Source organism: Cucumis melo, chromosome 9 (assembly GCF_025177605.1).
Source record: "Cucumis melo cultivar AY chromosome 9, USDA_Cmelo_AY_1.0, whole genome shotgun sequence".
Lineage (NCBI taxonomy): Eukaryota > Viridiplantae > Streptophyta > Magnoliopsida > Cucurbitales > Cucurbitaceae > Cucumis > Cucumis melo.
This window is the reverse complement of record NC_066865.1, coordinates 25178990-25197945: the sequence shown is the minus strand read 5'-3', so window position 1 is coordinate 25197945 and position 18956 is coordinate 25178990. Positions and strand designations below refer to the sequence as shown.

The window sequence follows — 18956 nt, the reverse complement described above, 5'->3', positions numbered from 1 at the left end:
ACGACAAAAGTTGATAGTGAGGAGCGGTGAGCGGCTGTTGGAGGGATTTGGAGCTTAGATGATGGAGTTGTGGGGGGAGCAGGGAAGAGGAAGAAGACGGAGTAAGCATAAAAAATGTTGCAGGGTTTAAAATGCCACTAAGACTGCTTTTAACGACGCTCGTAACATAATTTAGCAAGGTGGGCCCACCTAGGGGTTGTTTACATAAATCTCTAATGTGGATTAAAATTGAGTTCAGTCAATTTTCTTTTATCACGTACAATCATGTGATATCATCGGTTCAATTAGAAGATTAATGTAGTTTTAAAAAGAATTTAGGTAAGAATGGTACTTTTAAGATGTGTAATATAAAATTAAATAATATAGGTCAATAGGGTGCAGTGGTTGTGGCTCCAATTTTTTATCTATTACACATGAGTTCGAGCAAGCTATCCACCCTATGTTGTCTCCAGCCATCCACCCAGTTTTACTTTTGAGATCAGAGACATTGGGAATAATGTTGATAGGTTACCCTTATTTATGTAGATCTAAGAATATGTTTTTACAAAGGAAATAAAAGAAAATCAAATGTGAGTCTCATATTTCAACTTTCAATGACAAACTTCACTAAAAAAAGAGAGTATAAATCCACAATTTTTATCAATTTTTTTTTCCAGAACTACTCATTTTGTCAATTAACCCCCTTTGCTCATGTGCATGACCCTTAATTTCCCTTTTGCTCATTCCCTTACTTCCTATCTTGATTTCAATCAATGCTCTTGAATCATTTTCTATCTTAATTTTGATCATGCTTGATTTTACTTATGTCTTTTCTCTCTCATCCTAACTCTTGCTCTCTAGTCAAAATCGGACAAGTTTTGTAGTTCGCTCTTTGGTCTATGATTGCATATTGAGCTATTGTTTCTTTTAACTAAAAAGAATATATTAGTGACTATACATATATTTCATATATGGTTTTTAAATATGGAAAAATTTCTACAATTACAACAAAATTTTACCCTCTATCACTAATAGACTCATGAGTTGTGGCTTGAAGACCATGAATTTTACACACTTCTCTCACTTGTCTTTATCTATAAGATATTTTTTGCTCCATTACTGTAAAAAATAATAAATAATAAAACAATTAAAAAAAAAAACCACTCAACATATCATGTCAAGCCATTGGTAAAAAATAACATTTGTCAATTTCTCAGTGGAGCAAATTCAAGTTTGACATGTAAATATGGATTATATTTGCACGAATGAAAAAACACAACCCAAGTCAAAGACACAATTCATTTATTTTTTATTTTTCTTTTAATTTCTCAAGCCATACCTTCTAGTATCAACACTCAAACCCCAAATCAGCATCAACAACGGCTATGATTGAAAAGTTTGAAACCATATGTATGAAAGTTACTTTGCCAGAAGATCCTTTGATGTAATGAATCAAATAGTTTACAACATTCATATGGGTCTTGGTTGGTTTGGACATAAATTGATCGAGTTTATATGCACTACAAAAGTCATATATGGTCGTGAGAGCGTCAAATATAACAAACAACCGATCATTCGTCTATAATTCGAAGCATCATGCATATTTTGAAGAGGAAAGCTTTGCTGAAGAATTCATCAATATAATAATTGGTTTAGCAAGAAATAATCCTGCATCTTCAACTAACTGCGAAGCATAATGTCTCTGGGATAAAATTAGATCCAAAAGATGATCTTACCAACTTCAGTTCAAGAAAGAATTTCAAGGAGCCTAAGTCCATAGGACAAAATTGCTTATTCTACACAATCTTAAGATGGTCAATATAAAACTTATTTGCTTCTGTTATAATAATATAATTGATATAAATAAGGAGAGCAAATAAGGATTCATCTTTTCCCTTGACAAAGAGAGAATAATCCGTTTAGATTGACTAAAGCGGCCCAAAGAGATGATGAATGAAGAAAAATTGCCAAACCATTGTTGAGATGCTTGCTTAATTAAGTCCATAAATTGACTTATGAAGCTTTGCACACCATTTTCTCCCTCTTAATAGAAAAAACAAGGCTTGTACTTAATGGCATATCCAATGTCCATATTTACTGCTTGACAGTGATCATTTTGACAACTACGGCAAGGAGTGTTTTGACAGTGACCATTCTGACAACGGGAGAAAATAGTAAGAAGAACATTGGAAGTAGGATGGCTTATTTGGGAGGAGAGATATTTTATGAAAGAAGAATTAAGGTTAGATTATTTGAATAATGGAAATAATTGAAGAAGTGATTACTATATATATATATATTGGAAATAGGGGAGAGATCAGAGAGCGCATGGGATATTCGCGATTGCCTAAATCCGTTGTGAAATCTAAGGATTCTCCCAATGCGAAAGGATCTATCTTCTTCATCCATCTCCTATCAATATTCGATCTGCGCCTCTCTTTTGCCCTAATTTTCTCATTACTGATAACTCTCTTCTCAGCTCTCCTCGGGGCCCGTATACCTATGCACTGCAATAATGTCAACTAGTGAAAATCGTTGCACCTACGCCGCCTTGATTCTTCATGACGACGCCATCTTCATCACTGTACCCTAATTTTAAACGATTTTCATTTTTCCCTCTCTTGATTTGATTTTCTTATTCTAACTCATCTCATTTCTTCTTTCTTTCTTTCTTTCAATTTTAGGCCCAGAAGGTTTCCGCATTGTTGAACGCTGCCGGCATTACCGTCGAATCACACTAGCCCTCTCTTTTTGCCAAGTTGGCCGTCAATAGGAACACCGATGATCTCATTCTCAACCTCGGATCTGCTGCTGCTTCCACCGCTGCGGCTGCTCATCCACTCTCCATCGCATCTTCTGCCGGTAATGCCGCTGTTGCCGCTCCTGCTCCCGTCGAAAAGAAGGTATAGGCCAGTTTTTTCCTACTAATTTCGCAGTTATTCATATATAAATATGTAAGTATATGTGATTTAAACGCTGCAGTTAGCAATTGAGCTGGAACATATATATATTGATTCATTAATTTTAGAATTATTGGTGGTTATATATGGTTGAATTGCATCTGTATCATGTGCAGGTAGAGGTCATGGAAGAGATCGAGGATGACATGGTTTTCGCTTGTTTGATTAGAGATTTATAATAATTACTTTCCCTTCTTTTTATCTTCTTTTATTAGCTTTGGCTAATTAGCTTCTTCTTGTTCTTAAAACTACATTTAATTACCGGTACTACGATGCTGTATCTAATTTGGAGATGAATTTCTGAATGCATGGAAACTTCTTCCTCTTTAATAATAATAATCATAATAGTATAATAAAAAAACTAATTAAAAAAATTATTATATAAAAAAAGGAAATGAAATGAAATTATAACGGAATTTTGACATTAGAAAAGTTTATCCATAAATTTGGAAATGTGATATTATAGGTCAACATGACATAATTATTGATATTTTATGTACTAAAAAAAAACCGAGTCTCGGAGTGACATTTAAATAAAGTAGAGTAGCAGATAGAGACACGCTTTAAAGGAACGAGTGGCTGACAAGATACAACCCAATCCCGAGAAACTACTGTGTACGATTTTATGCATTTGCATTTAGAAAAAGAAAAAGAGAAAAAAAAAAAAAAGAATTCAAAGACTCTTCTCCACCACAGCCACCAATTTGGTTTACAGATATTCTTCATTATTTTATTATACCTAAAATCTAGATAAAAAAGATCTACCGCTGTTTCCTCCCCTCCACAGTGCCACGTTTCGATTTCTTAAGGCGTCGATTTTTTTCCACCAATCATACACCACCATGTGAACCCTATTTGAAAATATCTTCGAAGTGGGACCCGCCTCAAAAGTATCTCGATTTCTTTATTTGCCGAAATCCAAAAGGAGAAAAAAAGGAGAATTAATCCGCCCCCACCCGCTACACCCAACAAACCATCGCCACAAAAACATAACCAATCGGACTTTTGTCTCTTTGCCTTGCTATCCAACAATCTCCTCCGACTAAGCCGCTGACGTGTCACGAGTGGGCCTTATTGGACTCTCTGTCAGATATTTTTCTCCTTCCTTTCTTCTCAGCCCTCCGATTTGTGGCGGTTAAATCCCCACTCCTCCTCTCTGCCCTTGGATCCCCACTCAATTTGCAGCTGATATTTTTTTAGATATTTTTTTCTTCGTTTCCTTTGCAGAGGAAGCAAAAGGATGAGATTTTCAGCCACCGTTTTCTTCTTCCTCTTCTTCTTCTTCTTCATTCACACCATTCTCCCTTTTCTCCTTCTTCTTCGTTTCTGATTTGGTTTCGTTTCGGACTGTGAAATGGGCGAGGCCGTGGTCGTGAGCTCTGAGGATGTGGATGTGGATGTTGATTATGTCAGGCTCCACAACGACGATATGGCAGATGCAGAGAGTATGGGCACTCACAGACCTAACAGAGACGGCAGTTCAAGTGGATTTGGGATTGGGATTAAGTGGGAGCGCTTCTTGCCCAAGATGATGCTCAGGGTTTTGCTCGTTGAAGCCGATGATTCCACCAGACAGATTATCACAGCCCTCCTCCGCAAGTGCTGCTACCGAGGTTTATTTCTCCTTCTTTTCTCTCAATTCCCTCTTTCGATTTTTCAATTCATACTAAATTTATTTTTTCTAACGGTCAGTTTCTCTTTCTCACTTTCCCCTTTAATTCCTCTTCTACTTCTATTACTGCACTCTGAAAATGAAAATGATTGGAATTTTTAATGCTAATATAACTGTTAAACAACACCCAAATCCTCTTTCTTCTGCTCTTCTGCCTCTCCTATCATCTAACTTTAGATTCTATATTCTCTTTCTTAAATTGATCATTTCTATATTACTGACTCCAATTTTCTGTTCATATATTCTCTATTCCAGCACCTCCCAATTGATGGACAAAAATTGACCCATTTTCTTCTATTTTTCTACTTTTACAACTTTATATAATCCATCATCTTTTGTTACTTTTAGACTAACTAACCATTTGCTTCTGCCTTTTCTTTTCCTTTAATACTTGAGACTATCATAAATCGTTATTTGATAGGTTTTCCTTTTCTATGGTTTTGGTGATAGACCAAAAAAATAGAGGCCTCTCATTGATATACATCTAAAATAATTGGTGGCTTAATTTGCCTTTTGTCTTAAGAAATTAATATTAGCTTTAAACTTCACTTCATATCAATGTTGAATTAGGACTAAAATGCTATTCGACTGCAGCCACCTGATTCTGTCTGTGTGTGTGTATTTAAAATGTTAGGATCTTCCCTTGAGGAGTACTAGAAGTTAAGTTTAACCTTTTTCAACAGAAGATATTTTTGTTTTTCTTGTTTAAACAGTTGCTGCTGTTCCTGATGGCTTGAAAGCATGGGAAATTCTCAAAGAAAGGCCCCGTAATGTAGATCTTATATTGGCAGAAGTTGAGTTGCCGTCAATCTCCGGATTTGCTCTCCTAACTCTGATCATGGAGCACGAGACTTGCAAAAATATTCCTGTTATAAGTATGTTTCTGAAATGTGCCTATCTGAGATTTTCTTTCTGTTAATTGTGCAATAGGTAAATTTAACCACTAGGCATTTTACTTTGTGCAGTGATGTCCTCCGAAGATTCTATTAGCACTGTTTACAAATGCATGATGAAAGGTGCAGCAGACTATCTTGTCAAGCCCTTAAGGAGAAATGAGCTGAGAAACCTGTGGCAACATGTTTGGAGAAGACAAGCAGTATGTTACTTTAGTGTGTGTGTATATATATATATGTATATAATTATTTTTACGCCAACCATGAAATACCAATTTCTAATGTACTTATGATCGACGTTGATTTCAGTCATCCAATGCGAGAACTGACGTTCAAGAAAAGGTTGAAGTCACTTCAGAAAATGAGACTGCAAGCAATCACTCAACTGGTTATGTTGCTGGAGTTCAGAGGAATGACAAAAACATTGAGAAAGGAAGTGATACTCAGGTTAGAGTGGACTTATTTATGGTGGACTAAATGTAGGATTTTACTTTACTGCTTTTATTTTGTCAAGGTTGTCAAGGAAAATGCAGTATGGGTCTTAAATTAACTATCCATGCTGTTAGCAGCAATCTTATTTGTGCAAATAGTCATTTGATTGATTAATGTCATCACATACAATACCGGAACTTTTTTGTTATAAAGAAAACCAAAACTTTTCCGTTCTTAAAAAAAAACCAGAACTAGGATCTTTGTCTTCCTTACAAAATAGGTGTCCCCGAATTCTTATTAGTAGTGAAATCTGTGTGAAAGTACGTGGAAAATTCAAATCTTTTAATTTCATAATTGATGTACTTACATGTACATATAAATCTAACCATGCTTCCAAGGCATCTTCCACTTTTTATTCTAGCCAAAGGCTAATGTCTTAGTGTCCCTTGCAGAGCTCTTGTACAAAGGTAGATTTCGAAGCTGGAAATAAGATGCAGGAAAATTCACAGTGTAGGCAGGGAAAAGCCTCTCCCAACGACTTCAAGCCACAAAAAGATGAACGTCACATCAATTTGAGTCAGAGATTGTTTATGCATGAAAATGAAACTGGAGGTAGCTCTTATTTATTTACTCAGTTGCTGGTTGATCATCTGGTCGTTTCTTTTTCATTTTGCAGAATCTAATTTTTATAAATCTTCGCACTGTACTAGGATTGGCAATGAGTTGCTATGTCAATACTGATTTACCAATCACACTAAGCATGGGTCTCGAGCCAATCAATGATGGGAGAAGTCCTAATATTGCTAGTGAAGCAGGTGATGATAGGGATCTGCTTGCCAACCCATCCAGAGATGCAACTGCCTCGAATCATGCCTGTATCAAGTATCCCGATAACTACCAAAAAAGTTCTCCTTCCAACAATTTTGCTGCAAACAATTTCAGCTCTGCTCTTCATTTGGATCTTTCCCTGAGAAGATGTCAACCTAATGATTTTGAGGAGCGTGCTGCAGGACAGGCTACCCTCAAACATTCTAGTGCTTCAGCTTTTACAAGGTGTGATTTCTTCTTAGTTCTGATTCTTGACCTTTCATTTATGTGTGCGCTCGTGCCTATGGATTTTTAGGAGACTGAAGGCATCAATCTGAACTCTAGGCATTCATATGGAAATGAATGCCTTCCTAACTGCTTGCTAGAGAAACAAAAAGCCTTCAAAATTAGAATGCACCCTTCAAGTGGATAAGAGGCTAAAACTTATTAATCGAATCCTTCCCCTCCCTCATTTTACTCTTTGGATATCACTTTCGTAACTGCCTCCTGGAATTGATTATAATTGATTATCACTTTGTGTTTGAGAAGCTACTTTTTCTTTTTCTTGTTATACTTTCCTCGTGTGTTCGTAATTTGAGTACATACATTGTTCCAGAAATATAGTGCCCTATATTATCAATTGATGAAGTTCTGCAACGTTGTGTGGTGATTGCGCAGATACACCTTCAGGCCGTTGCAATCACTTCAAGCAAAATCAAGCAGCATCTGTGATGAGCAAAAGGAAATTGGAAGCAACCCTGAGCATATTGGAAGTATCGGTGCTACTTCTACCTCTGATACCATTAATCCCACGCCAAATCTTCAAAAGAGTAATACTTCTATGCCTATGATCGCGAGTCAATCTACACAGTCAGAAGTTGCTAAATCAAGTACTTCAGAGACGGCAATCCCTCTTCAAGTTTCAGGGACAGATTTGATGTCTAATAATCAACGCTCAGGCTCAGGCCATGGCTCTTTACCTTCTCACAACTTCTACGCACAACGGGGTAGCCCATCATCTCCATGCCGAACTTCAGTCACCCATCCAGAACTCATCTTTGGAAAACAGACGGTTTATCCCTTAAACCTTGAGAATCATAATTTGGAGCAATTTCTGAACCAGCATCGCAGCGTAAGCAGTCCAGCAAGCAGAAAGATAGAGAATTCTGGGCAGTCTGCGGAAAATCAAGGTCATATATCACCTACCACTGATCACAGTGCAAACAGTAATGTATGTCGTGGTAATACGACTCAAGTTGGAAGCCTGGGATATCCTAGCACCTGCGGAAGCAACAGCAGTGTAGATCGAGTTGGTATTGCAAGGGTTACATCTGAGAGTAGAAATGAAGAAGCTTTATTTTCTCAAGGAGGAGATTCTTATCGGTCCAGTCAAAGAGAAGCAGCTCTAACAAAGTTCCGACTGAAAAGAAAAGATAGATGTTATGAGAAAAAGGTGGAGTTTTTACCGCATTGCTACTCTAATCTGGCGCTGCTTTATTTGGTTTTACATTGTTGTGTTTCTTATGGAGGTATTCCATTTCATCTCAGGTCCGTTACGAGAGTAGAAAAAAGCTGGCAGAGCAGCGTCCGAGAGTGAAGGGACAGTTTGTCCGGAGAGTATCGACTGATCCATTACCTGCAGAAACCAATGACAATACATCCAACGGTTAGCAGTTGGAAATAGGAGCGCCTGTAAAGCCCTTGAATAAGCGTTAAAGCCATATTGCTGCCTTTCGCCCTTCACTTAATAATACTTATAGAAACTGATAAAACGAGAGTGTTGGCTTGGGAAACTACAGGAACAAGAAGCATAAGCTGCCTTCTTCTCCCTTCCATATTCATTTTATTTGCTTACTTCCCAGAATTCTCTATCTTTTGTAATTTCTAGAAATTTCGTGAGGGACATTCTTTATATTTAACATGTAGATACACATCTCCAACATATGTATATTAATTTTGTTTTTTTCTTCCTTTTGTCTATTAGGATGTACTTTGTCTTGGAGTTGAACTGGATTTTTCTGATCTAATGTAATTCAACTGAATTGTGACCTTAGCAGTAAAAAAAAAGAAACTCGTATTGATCTTAAATTTGAATCATTCGCTTCTTGTTTGAAAGCCTACTCGATATGTAAGATCAGAAATTTTGGTGACAACAATCAAGGTGAACATTAGACAAGGTTCACCCCGTCAGAACAAGTTATTTGAAAGTACAATTATAAATGACAAGAGAATAACAGTTCAAATATTAATGGGCTTGCTAATTTTATCATTTTTCGCTTTATTTATAACAAATCTACTACATGTAAGCTTTCAAAATTATTCTAGTTCTTGAAATAGAAAAGAAAAGGTTACTTATATTTTTGTTTCGTCATTGTACTACTGCCAAATGGAAGACAGTGCATAGTTTTTTTTAGACAAGAGTACAATTTTTCCGTTCACCTAATTGAACGACGGCATGTAGCTAAGGTCCTACTTTCATCACAACTATAATTTGAAAACCTTTTTTCCCATGCCTCTTCCTTTTCCACTCTTTCTTTTCGCTATGTACATGGGCCTAAAGTTCATTTCTAACAAAATTAACTCAGAAATCCAGGTATTGTTGTGAAATTTAAACTTAGGGGTTGATAAATATAGTGTAGCTAAATAAAAAAATTTCAATATTTTTAGCTTAAGAATAATAATTTTGAATGCTATTATTCTTTGAAACCGATTGAAACTAAAATGCTAAGAAATTATGAAACATTTTTAAATATAGTTAAATGAACAATTTTTTTCTACAAATATAGTCAAAATAAGGCGATTTATTTACAAACGTAGTAAATTTTTACTTTCTATGAGTGATAAATTGATCTGTTACAATCTATCATTGGTAACAAGTAATATTTTACTATATTTATAGATATTTTCAAATAGTTTTACCATTTAAAATAATTTTGAAATTATATTTAAAAACACTCAGAGTTGAGCTTATATTCATTTGGTAAAAAAATGGTGAAAAAAGAAAAATGTGGAGGCTTTAAATATGCATGGCCTTTGGTTTCAACTTTGGACACCTTACGCGGCTAAGGCGTGATGTGATGCCACCAAATTGCGCTTGGACTTCATATCTTTCGGATCCCCCTTTTCACATGCCTTCCTTTCTTTAACACCATTTCATCATTAATTAAGTGCATTATAATGCATCTTTTCTTTCCTCGTTTGTTTCCTTCAGTTATGCACACTTTGTGTTCTAACTTCTAACTAAACAAAAGAAATTTCAGACAAATTGACCACACACTCGTAAATAAATAAAGCTTACTCTTTTGTTCCAACAAAAAAAATACAACTAAGAGGACTTTATTCTAAATATAATTTTTCTTCTATGTTAAAAAGAAAGAAAAGAAAAAAAGGTTATCCGAAAGAAAGATAAGAAATCACTAAAAGGACGCTTTACTTGGTTGGTTTGTTTTTGATTGAAGAAGAAAAGGCAAAAAGCTACACTACCACAACAAATAAAGTTAACCAACAAATTTGAAGTCATTACACTGTCCATGGCCCACATGAATTTGAAAATCAACCCTGAAATATTCTGCACTGACCCACATATTTCATTTTAATCAAGCACAAGCATTCGTTGATTTTCGGGTCGGTTCATCGGCGTGGGATTTGGATCAACAAGGTGACTCGGCTGCGATGCATACATTCTGAGACGTCATTTCCTTAAATCAACCTAAATCCGGACCAATACATGGATTTGGAGTTGGATCGCCTTGGCCTTGCCCAGTTGGGGCCTTCCAATGTCTTCTTTTCTCCTTTAATTATTTGAAGAATAAACAAATTGAATAAAAAAGGCCTTTAATCCCCATGATTTGACCAGTGTGGAACTTAGACTCTAAACTCGCTTTTCCTCGGCAAAATACTCCGCTAATTCAGCGACATCCTGATTTCAAATTAAAGTTGGTGAGAGATGGGGACGGGACTTCTCCAATTTTGCCTGCAAATTAAAGTTGTCGAAGTGTTGCGCTTTAATAATTCAACAATTTGACAATGTATAACTCGATGGGGAGCTTTTATTAAATAAAATAATAATAATAATAAGATGAGTAAATATTCATTTATCTTGTAAAGATAATAAGATTGCTTCTATCCATGAATATATCTCTGAGATTGCATTAAAAGAAGAGTATGAGTAGAGCCTACAAAACAAATTTATGGGTGCTTGCCGTTTGTTTCCCCTTGTACCATTGTATGGAAAGCTACTATTAAGCATCAAATACTTTTTTTTTTGGCTCTTCTCTCGTTTGTATCTGAATCATTTAGCACTCTTTGTTCTCAATGGTGGTGAGAGTTTAAAAGGAGTGGCTACATTTGGAGAAGTCTAAATTAAAGTTAAGACAAATTAAAAAATGAATTTGAAAGCTATATACTGTTATCTTTTGTAAAATCTAGGGCCAAGCTAGTGCAGTAATGTAATGAATTAAGTTGATAGTTTCAATTACTTTTGTAGATGATTAAGGGGAGTGGGCCCCAAGATACTGTTAACTTTTTCTTGGTTTCTTCTAACATCAAAGTAATCGTCCCCAATAAAGAAGGGAATTGGAAACATGTTGAATTAGTTTTTAGAAATTTGGTGTGTCCAGTGGGGCAAGAAAGATAGGGGCATTCGGTCATGTAATTATTGGAGTTAAAAAGTTAGTTGGGTTGGAGAAGTTTTAGAAGTGTATGCGTGTGCGTGCCCGCCACCCCAACTCCCACTACCAGTAGATGATGAAGCCCAGTCCTTTTATTAATTATTGCTACTTTTTTTTCCTCTTTGTGTGCGTAATTGTGATATGTGTGGCCCCCCCCCGGCCGCTACCACACCCCCCTTTTATTATTTTACCCCTCATCTTCTCATCCCACAAATTCATACACATATACATGCCCTTCCCATTCCCATTTGCCATTTGCTATTTCCCATTTCCGATCAAATTAAAATTAAATGTCTCTAGCACACGTGAAATCCCCCAAACACTGTGCCAATAAGCAAGAAGTGAAGGTTCAAAAGCGCTACAAGAAGCTGTTCCTTGGAGTATCGGCAATTTTATCCACCATTTCCTTGCTCATACTGCTTCTCTGGCTCATCCTGCGTCCCTCGAAGCCAGAATTCAGGGTGAAACAGGCAGATGTGTATCAGCTGAACCTCATAGACGACCTTCACCTTCTCAACTCATCCATCCAACTTACTCTGTCCTCAAAAAACCCTAATCACAGGTTGGGAATATACTACGACAACCTTCAAGTGTACGCCGTTTATAAGGGGCAACAGATAACTCTTCCTACCTCCCTACCTCCTTTCTACCAGGGCTATCAAGAAGCTAATTTGCTCACCGCTTTCTTGGCGGGCAGCCGCGTACCGGTGGCTCCTTCCTTTGGATATGAAGTAGGACGGGATCAATCGGCGGGGCGGTTCGTGCTCAATCTCAAAGCCATGGGAAGGCTCCGATGGAAGGTGGGGAGTTGGGTTTCTGGAGGCTATCGGTTTAATGTGAATTGTGTTGCGGTGATGCCGTTTGGGCCTACGCTCCCCACGCCTCCACTCACCCTAAACCAACCAACTCGCTGCTCTACAACTCTTTAAAAGTTTCCTAAATTCCAATTCCAATTCCCTCCCCTCCCTTCTTTGCATTCCGTACATAAATATATTTTACACGTCTTCTCTCTTCTCCATCCTCTGTGCATTAATCACTACATAACTATAATTAGCAGTCATACAAATACATATACCCCAATAGTACCAATATATATAGTTGTTTGGATTGAAATAATTATCCACTCATCTCTCTATCTACAATAAGTTTGAGCAAGCACCAATTTAGTGAATTGATTGTTATGTACTCTATTTTCATTACACTTAAAAAAAAAATACTAATATTCACAAATTATAATGAAATAATTCCGTAGAGGTAGAATGCACAAAAAAGATTTGTTTAATCTGAAATAGGTATTTTCCTTATAGGAAAAGTACGAAGTCTGTTCGGCCATCGCATGCATGTGGGATTTGAAAAAGGAAATGGGTTTTCATCCCTACATTTCAAAAGTACCACAACCTCCTTTCTCACATTTCAAAATGGATCTGATCAAATGGATTTGAACACGTACAAATAAACACAAACCTTCGATATCGGAGAAACAAAAGCTTTGATATTACCAAAATAAATTTAGTTTTCTTATAAAAAAAACCTCAAACAATAATGGAAATGCTACCAATTGTCGTAAAGAATTAAATATGGGTAGTTATTCTGTTATTTTTAAAAATAAGAGACACAATTATAAACACATGGCTAGTTATTATGTCAAATAACATTATCCACATGTAAATGAAAGTAAAAAGTATATAAAATCACAATTATTACCATAATCAAGCTTCAAAAAAAAAATCAAATGGGTTCGTTTTAAACAAAGGTAAAATATGTTATCTTTAATATTGTCCTTTCATAGTGGTTACCTCCATAATTAATCCCAACTCCTCAATAAATTTACTTCATTTCTAAGTTTGTGGTTAGCCCTAAACACCTCCTGTAACCCAAACTTCACAAAAGCCACACCTCATAATCATCTTTGCAATTGCAAAATGCACCATAAACAAAATTGATGATATACGAATGGATGGGTTTGAACAAAATTGATGATATATGAATGGATGGGTTTGTGTGAAATTTGGAATAAGAAAATGAGGTGAGGTTGAGTGTGAACATGTCGTAATAGATGAATCTTGCATTTTTTATTTTAAATTTCAAGTTCTAGACTTGCAAATTAAAAAATAATGGCTTCCTTCTATTCTTTGCTAGCTGCAGGGAAAAATAGTTGTGTCCAAATATTACTATACTTTCTAATTTCATGTATCAAGAAATAAGAAATTGTCACATTGAGAACATGATAAACCTTTCGTGGTTTTTTTTGACAACGTTCACTTGGACTAGTCATTTCACATGGAAATGTAGTATGTAGATAGGGTCTGGTTGGATCGGATTAGAGAAAAATTATGGACCAACCAAAGTATTCTGATTGGCAAAAAATGAAAAATTATTACATCTTACGGTGGAAATGAAAGTTACGAAGTCTACCAAGAAAATCTGCAATCTTTTCCTCCCGGCTTATATTGGAATGTTTGGTGTTTTCAATAACTTTTGGTCTCCCTCAAACTATTGGGGTTGCCTAAAGCTATAGAGTGAAGCCTTAATTTGTGCTTTAACATTTCCTTTTGGAGCGTGTGGAAGCTGCAAAATGACTTTTTTCTATGGGAAAGGGATGCCTGATCTTAGTGTCTTAACGAGCTTGATCGAAATCCATTGTCGAGATCTTATAGGTGAGGATACAGCTTTTAGGCCGCGTCAACTAGAGATCTCCATGGGCTAGATGGGGATGCCACTCCCCATCCCTGTCCCTATCCCATTCCTCATCCCCACGAATTTGCGGAACAAGGTAAGATTCCCTATGGCAAAATATTCTCCACTTTTGATTTTTGTTTTTAATAAATAAATATAAATAAGAATATTTTTTTTTCTTTCAGGCGGGGTAGGGTGGGGGTCGAGAATGCATTCCTCTTCCTCGACGGGAGAAAATAACCCCCACTTCCTCCCTCATTCCCCGTGTATTCAGAATTCCCCATCTCGTTTAGGGCGAGTCCCCACGAGCCCCGACCACGCATGTTAAATGGACATCTTTAGCATCAATTAGGGGTGTAAAATAACTCGAATAACCCGACAACCTAGACTACCCAACCCATACTATAAAGGTTGAGTTGTGTAAATTGTGGGTTGGCTTGGGTTCAAAATTTTGGTTTTTTCGGATTGGATTGAGCCTCGGGTTGAGGGTTGAAAATTTTGGTTCAACCCAACCCAACACGAATTAATGACATTAAGTGTCATGTTGGTCCCTATCGAAGGTGGACTATTGGAAGTTGAATGTTGATGCAATTTGGTCAAAGGAGAATCAAGCAAGCTCAATTGTTTGTGATCATTTTAGAGTGTTACAAGGATTGTTTTGAAAAGATACGTAGTTAGTGAGACTTGAATTTGGGTCTAAAAGGGGCTTAGAGACAGACTCAACTTCTGGAATTGAAAATGTTTCAATTTTTTATATATATCTAATACAAAAAGTATAAAATTGAGGAGGACTCGACATCCTTTAAGCCTATGCTAAGGTGGATGCATTAGTATGCTAGAGCTCAAAGCAATTTGGGAAGGACTTCCTGCGGTCATGCGTGAGTGATACATTTGGGACAAGTCCGTCACTTGAGGTGGATTCTGATGCATTGATCAGAATTTATAGAGGACATTATTGTCGTTGATAACTTTATTAGTAAAGAAATAAAATCAAGAAATATTACTATATATTCTTATTGGTAGCTTCTAATTATATTCAAAATATTTTAGAAAATACAAAAAATTTACAAACATCAACTACACATATATGAACAATGTGAAAATCTCTAAATATTTCTGGAAATATCAAACTTACATGCTAAATATATGGGATGGTGTTAATTCTCAAGCTCATATATTATAATTAGAGAAGATTGCTAATTAGCAAGTGAAGTCGTCCATCATTCCTAGAATGTTATCCGACCGATTACTTACTAATTAGTCTAAGATTATTTGTCGAAGTCTCACTTTGTTTCCTCTTGTCCAAGCGCTTCTTCTCTTTGAACCAAGAAGCCACTTTGGCTCATGGCTCTATGTCCTTGATAGGCCTTAAATTGACTTCCACAAACGTAACATAGAGGAGCAAGCAAAGGTAAAAAATGTTCCATTGGAGTCCTTCAAGTTCCAAAACAACCTTACTAAATATCAGCTGGGAACATACCGCAACGTCTACCTGATCTCTTAGAACTCAAGGACACATTTGTACAACCTTTTTGTTCAAGTAAGGAAGTCTGCCAGGAAACATCGTTTTATCTATAGCAGAAAGAGAAGGCCTAGACTGTTGATGAATATATATCAAGTGAATAATCCAAGTTTCCTAATGTTTCCTCTGCTTCTGTAATATCCATGGGTGCCTGAGTATAGACTACTATATGTACTGATACATTTTTTATCCAAAGCTTATTGCCTTTAAGACCTAACTAATATGAGAAGAGTATCTACTCCAATGCCAAACTATGGTTGAAACAGGCTAGAAACCTTTATTCCCCATTACCTTCTGGTGCTGACTGTGTTTGTTTACGAAACATAAGCTTCATTGGGATTCATGTGAAACTAGCCTTTCACCAAGTTAGATCCATTATTAACAAACGGACGAAATAGAACAAATTGCAGCTCATGGAATTAGATAAACAGAATATATACATACATATATATATATATATATATATATATATATATATATATATATATATATATATATAATCATCTTTCCATGTATGACAGGAAGTAGTAAAGCTGTGGTTTAGTGAACTCATAAATCCACAGATTCAGGACTAACCCATTTCCAAAAATGCTTCTTGACGGACACAGCCTGATCCGCAATGTTTGTCTCCTCAGAATTTACGTATTCCTCCTTCTCTACGGTGCAGAAGTCTCCATCGGGTAAACCTTCCACCCGAATATCCATGGAATGCAAAACGTAACAAGCCGGCAAACCAGGGTAGGAAACCGAGTCGCGCTCCTCAATCTTCAATTTGTAGGAATCTGGAACAATCCTGACAAGTGGAGAACAATCGGAATCGGCAAGAATGGAACCGAGCTCTTCTTGGACAGCCCGGTAGACGGCAGATTCAGGAGTCTCATTGGGCTTCATTTTCTCGGACAGGGGTCGATTTCGATTCCGCAGGGTGCCATCAGAGAGCTGCTGGTGGGATTCAAGGAGAAGTCGGTGATGATTATCAATAATTCGAAGAGAAAGGACATGAAGGATGCGGATGGGAGGGTTGGAATCGGCAAGGGAAGTTTCTCCTTGGGAGATCTCGAGCCAGAGGTTATGGAGGTTCTTGGTGCCAGGGATAACGCCCCAAGAAGCAAAAGAATGGGAAGGGAGGCGAGGTTGAAGCCACTCGGAGAGGGATTGAGGAGAGGTGAAGGTCAAGGATTTGGAGTTGGAGTTGGGGAATTCCATGGAATTGGAAGGTATCTTGAGAAAACGGCGAGGGTTTAATTGAATAGAGAAAGCAGGAAATTTGAAGGATTTGGAGGGGGAAGAAGAGGAGAAGAAAGCGAAAAGTGATAGAGCCGCGAGGAAAAAGTCAGGAAGAGCTGCCGTAGATTTGTTGAGGTGAGTAAGATTGGAGATGGGCTGCGGTTGTGGGGGTGGAATTGGAGGTGGAGGTGGAGGTGGGGCTGGTGGCATGGCATATCAACGATCATGTCCACTTTGAAGGCGGCGATGTAGAAATAGAAACAAGGCCCCAGCTTTGAATTCGATGCCCACGTCCATACCACAATGCACCAGAAGAAACGCGGGCATAAGAGGGAGAGAGTTTGGTTGGACAATCGCAGATTCGCAATATAGCGAACTTCTTGTTCAAGAGTGAAGAGCCCAAGCGTAACTGACCAAAATGACCCTAAATCCAACAACTTCTACCTCTATATTACCAAAAGAAGAGTAATTCTAATTCATCAAACTTTTGTCAACCTTCGTTTCTACCAAACCATCACATTTTTTTTTCCTATATATATTTCGAATTCCAACTAGGATGAGACAAAAAATGTTGTTTGACTTCATTATTCTAGAAGTTAAGATATCTTTTAACCTGGTTGATGCTTGCAAGATGTGTTGAACTCAACGCCTTGTAGCAAAGGTTGCACAAGTAAATGTAAAAATTGGACTCCAAAAGAACACGGCCAATAACTCGTTGCTTAAGATTTGGACGTCTGGACCTAGTCGTCGGAAGCTAAACACTTGTCCTCAACTCAAAATAAATTCAGATAGCCAGTGGCACAATTTGCCACTTTGGCAATCTTCAACCCCATTCTTCAAAAAAATGTTTTAGAAAACAGCTTTTTTAGGAAAAAGTTTTCACAAACATATGAAAGGATGCTTGAGTTTAAATGTTTGCAAAAAGAAAGCTATAAGATATAAGCAACAATGGACAATAACATCTTAATATCTTTTAACTCTTGAGTGAAGGTGTGATGATTATATACATTCTGGACAAAAAGCGAACGGCCACTCTTGCACATGCTGTCAATGAAAACACTCAGAAGTATGGGAGATAAGTTTTCTTATAATATCAAATAACCAAATGAAGATCTCTATATAGTTTTGGGTCATTGGGAATTCTTCACATATTTTAATATTTAACAATAAAATAAATAGAAATAATGACTAGATCATTCCTATAACTATTTGATTAAATAATTATTTATCAAATGAAAAAATACAATTACTAAATGAGTAACTCTAAATTAACTCCTGAAACTAAAGACATTAATTGAAACAATTCTAAATATATAAAAATTATAGGACTTTGGTACTAAAGATAAATTTAATCATTTAATCATTTAAAAATTAATTTTATTGCACCTAAATTTCCTTTTCTAAAATTATTATCCAACTATCACTCCCAAACACAACCTAAATCAATACAAATAAGTTCCTTAATTGCAACAAACATTTCAACGCTAATTAATCCTTGGAACTGAATTGAGTTGTGATAAATATCTTTAAACCAATACAAAATGAAGTTGGGTCACATAGTACATATGCAAATAGTTAGTTGGAGAGTTGTATAGTTGGATAAATATTTTCTAATCTAAAATGTTAGATTGAGTAATGAAATTGAAAATTATATTATATCACAAACTCTAGGTGAGAGGGGAAACCATCTCAAATGAGTTTGAGAAATCCCTCCATTCAGATAACCCCACAACCAATGTAAACCTTTGATGAGCAATACTTATTTGACTTTAAATGAATCAAACATAAGAAAGAATGAAGAATTTGTTTCAAACTCTTCCTAAGTTAATTGATCAAACTAGATACATTATTATAAACATATTCTAAATAAAAAATCTAAAGAAAGAATAAAAGATCCAGGAAGCTTTTAACTCAATCATAAATTTCAAATAAACTATGACTTTGCAGTTCACCCACTTCTTAACCATGGTATAAGTCTTCTACTCACATGTCAATATTTTTATATATATATTTTTCTGTTTCTACGTGTTTGATATCAAGATAAGAGATGTGTCAATGTAATCGTACAAAAGTCTACTAAAAATGAAAACGATGTAAATATCAAATAAATAATAAACA

At 36.3% G+C, this 18956-nt stretch overlaps 3 protein-coding genes across 4 annotated transcripts; 2 read left to right on the top strand and 1 right to left on the bottom strand.

Moving 5' to 3' along the window:
- Positions 1–3404: 3404 nt before the first annotated feature.
- Positions 3405–8713, top strand: LOC103483004 (two-component response regulator-like APRR5). 2 transcript variants are annotated; one of them, XM_008439441.3, is made up of 8 exons: positions 3405–4552; positions 5325–5486; positions 5577–5707; positions 5814–5951; positions 6389–6548; positions 6647–6989; positions 7422–8196; positions 8292–8713. In XM_008439441.3, the coding sequence occupies exons 1-8, from the start codon at positions 4294–4296 to the stop codon at positions 8412–8414; spliced, it is 2091 nt and encodes a 696-aa protein (XP_008437663.1). In that variant the 5' UTR covers positions 3405–4293; the 3' UTR covers positions 8415–8713. The 2 variants fall into 2 exon arrangements, with proteins under 2 accessions (XP_008437663.1, XP_050945964.1); XM_051090007.1 differs by having other exon boundaries at positions 5577–5722.
- Positions 8714–11395: 2682 nt separating this feature from the next.
- LOC103483002 (NDR1/HIN1-like protein 26) lies at positions 11396–12431 on the top strand. The gene has a single exon (XM_008439440.3). It carries the CDS (start codon positions 11704–11706, stop codon positions 12340–12342), a length of 639 nt encoding a protein of 212 aa, XP_008437662.1. The 5' UTR covers positions 11396–11703; the 3' UTR covers positions 12343–12431.
- A 2635-nt stretch (positions 12432–15066) lies between these two features.
- On the bottom strand, positions 15067–17327 carry LOC103483001 (uncharacterized). The gene has a single exon (XM_051090005.1). The coding sequence runs from the start codon at positions 17046–17048 to the stop codon at positions 16161–16163; it is 888 nt and encodes a 295-aa protein (XP_050945962.1). The 5' UTR covers positions 17049–17327; the 3' UTR covers positions 15067–16160.
- Positions 17328–18956: the final 1629 nt, after the last annotated feature.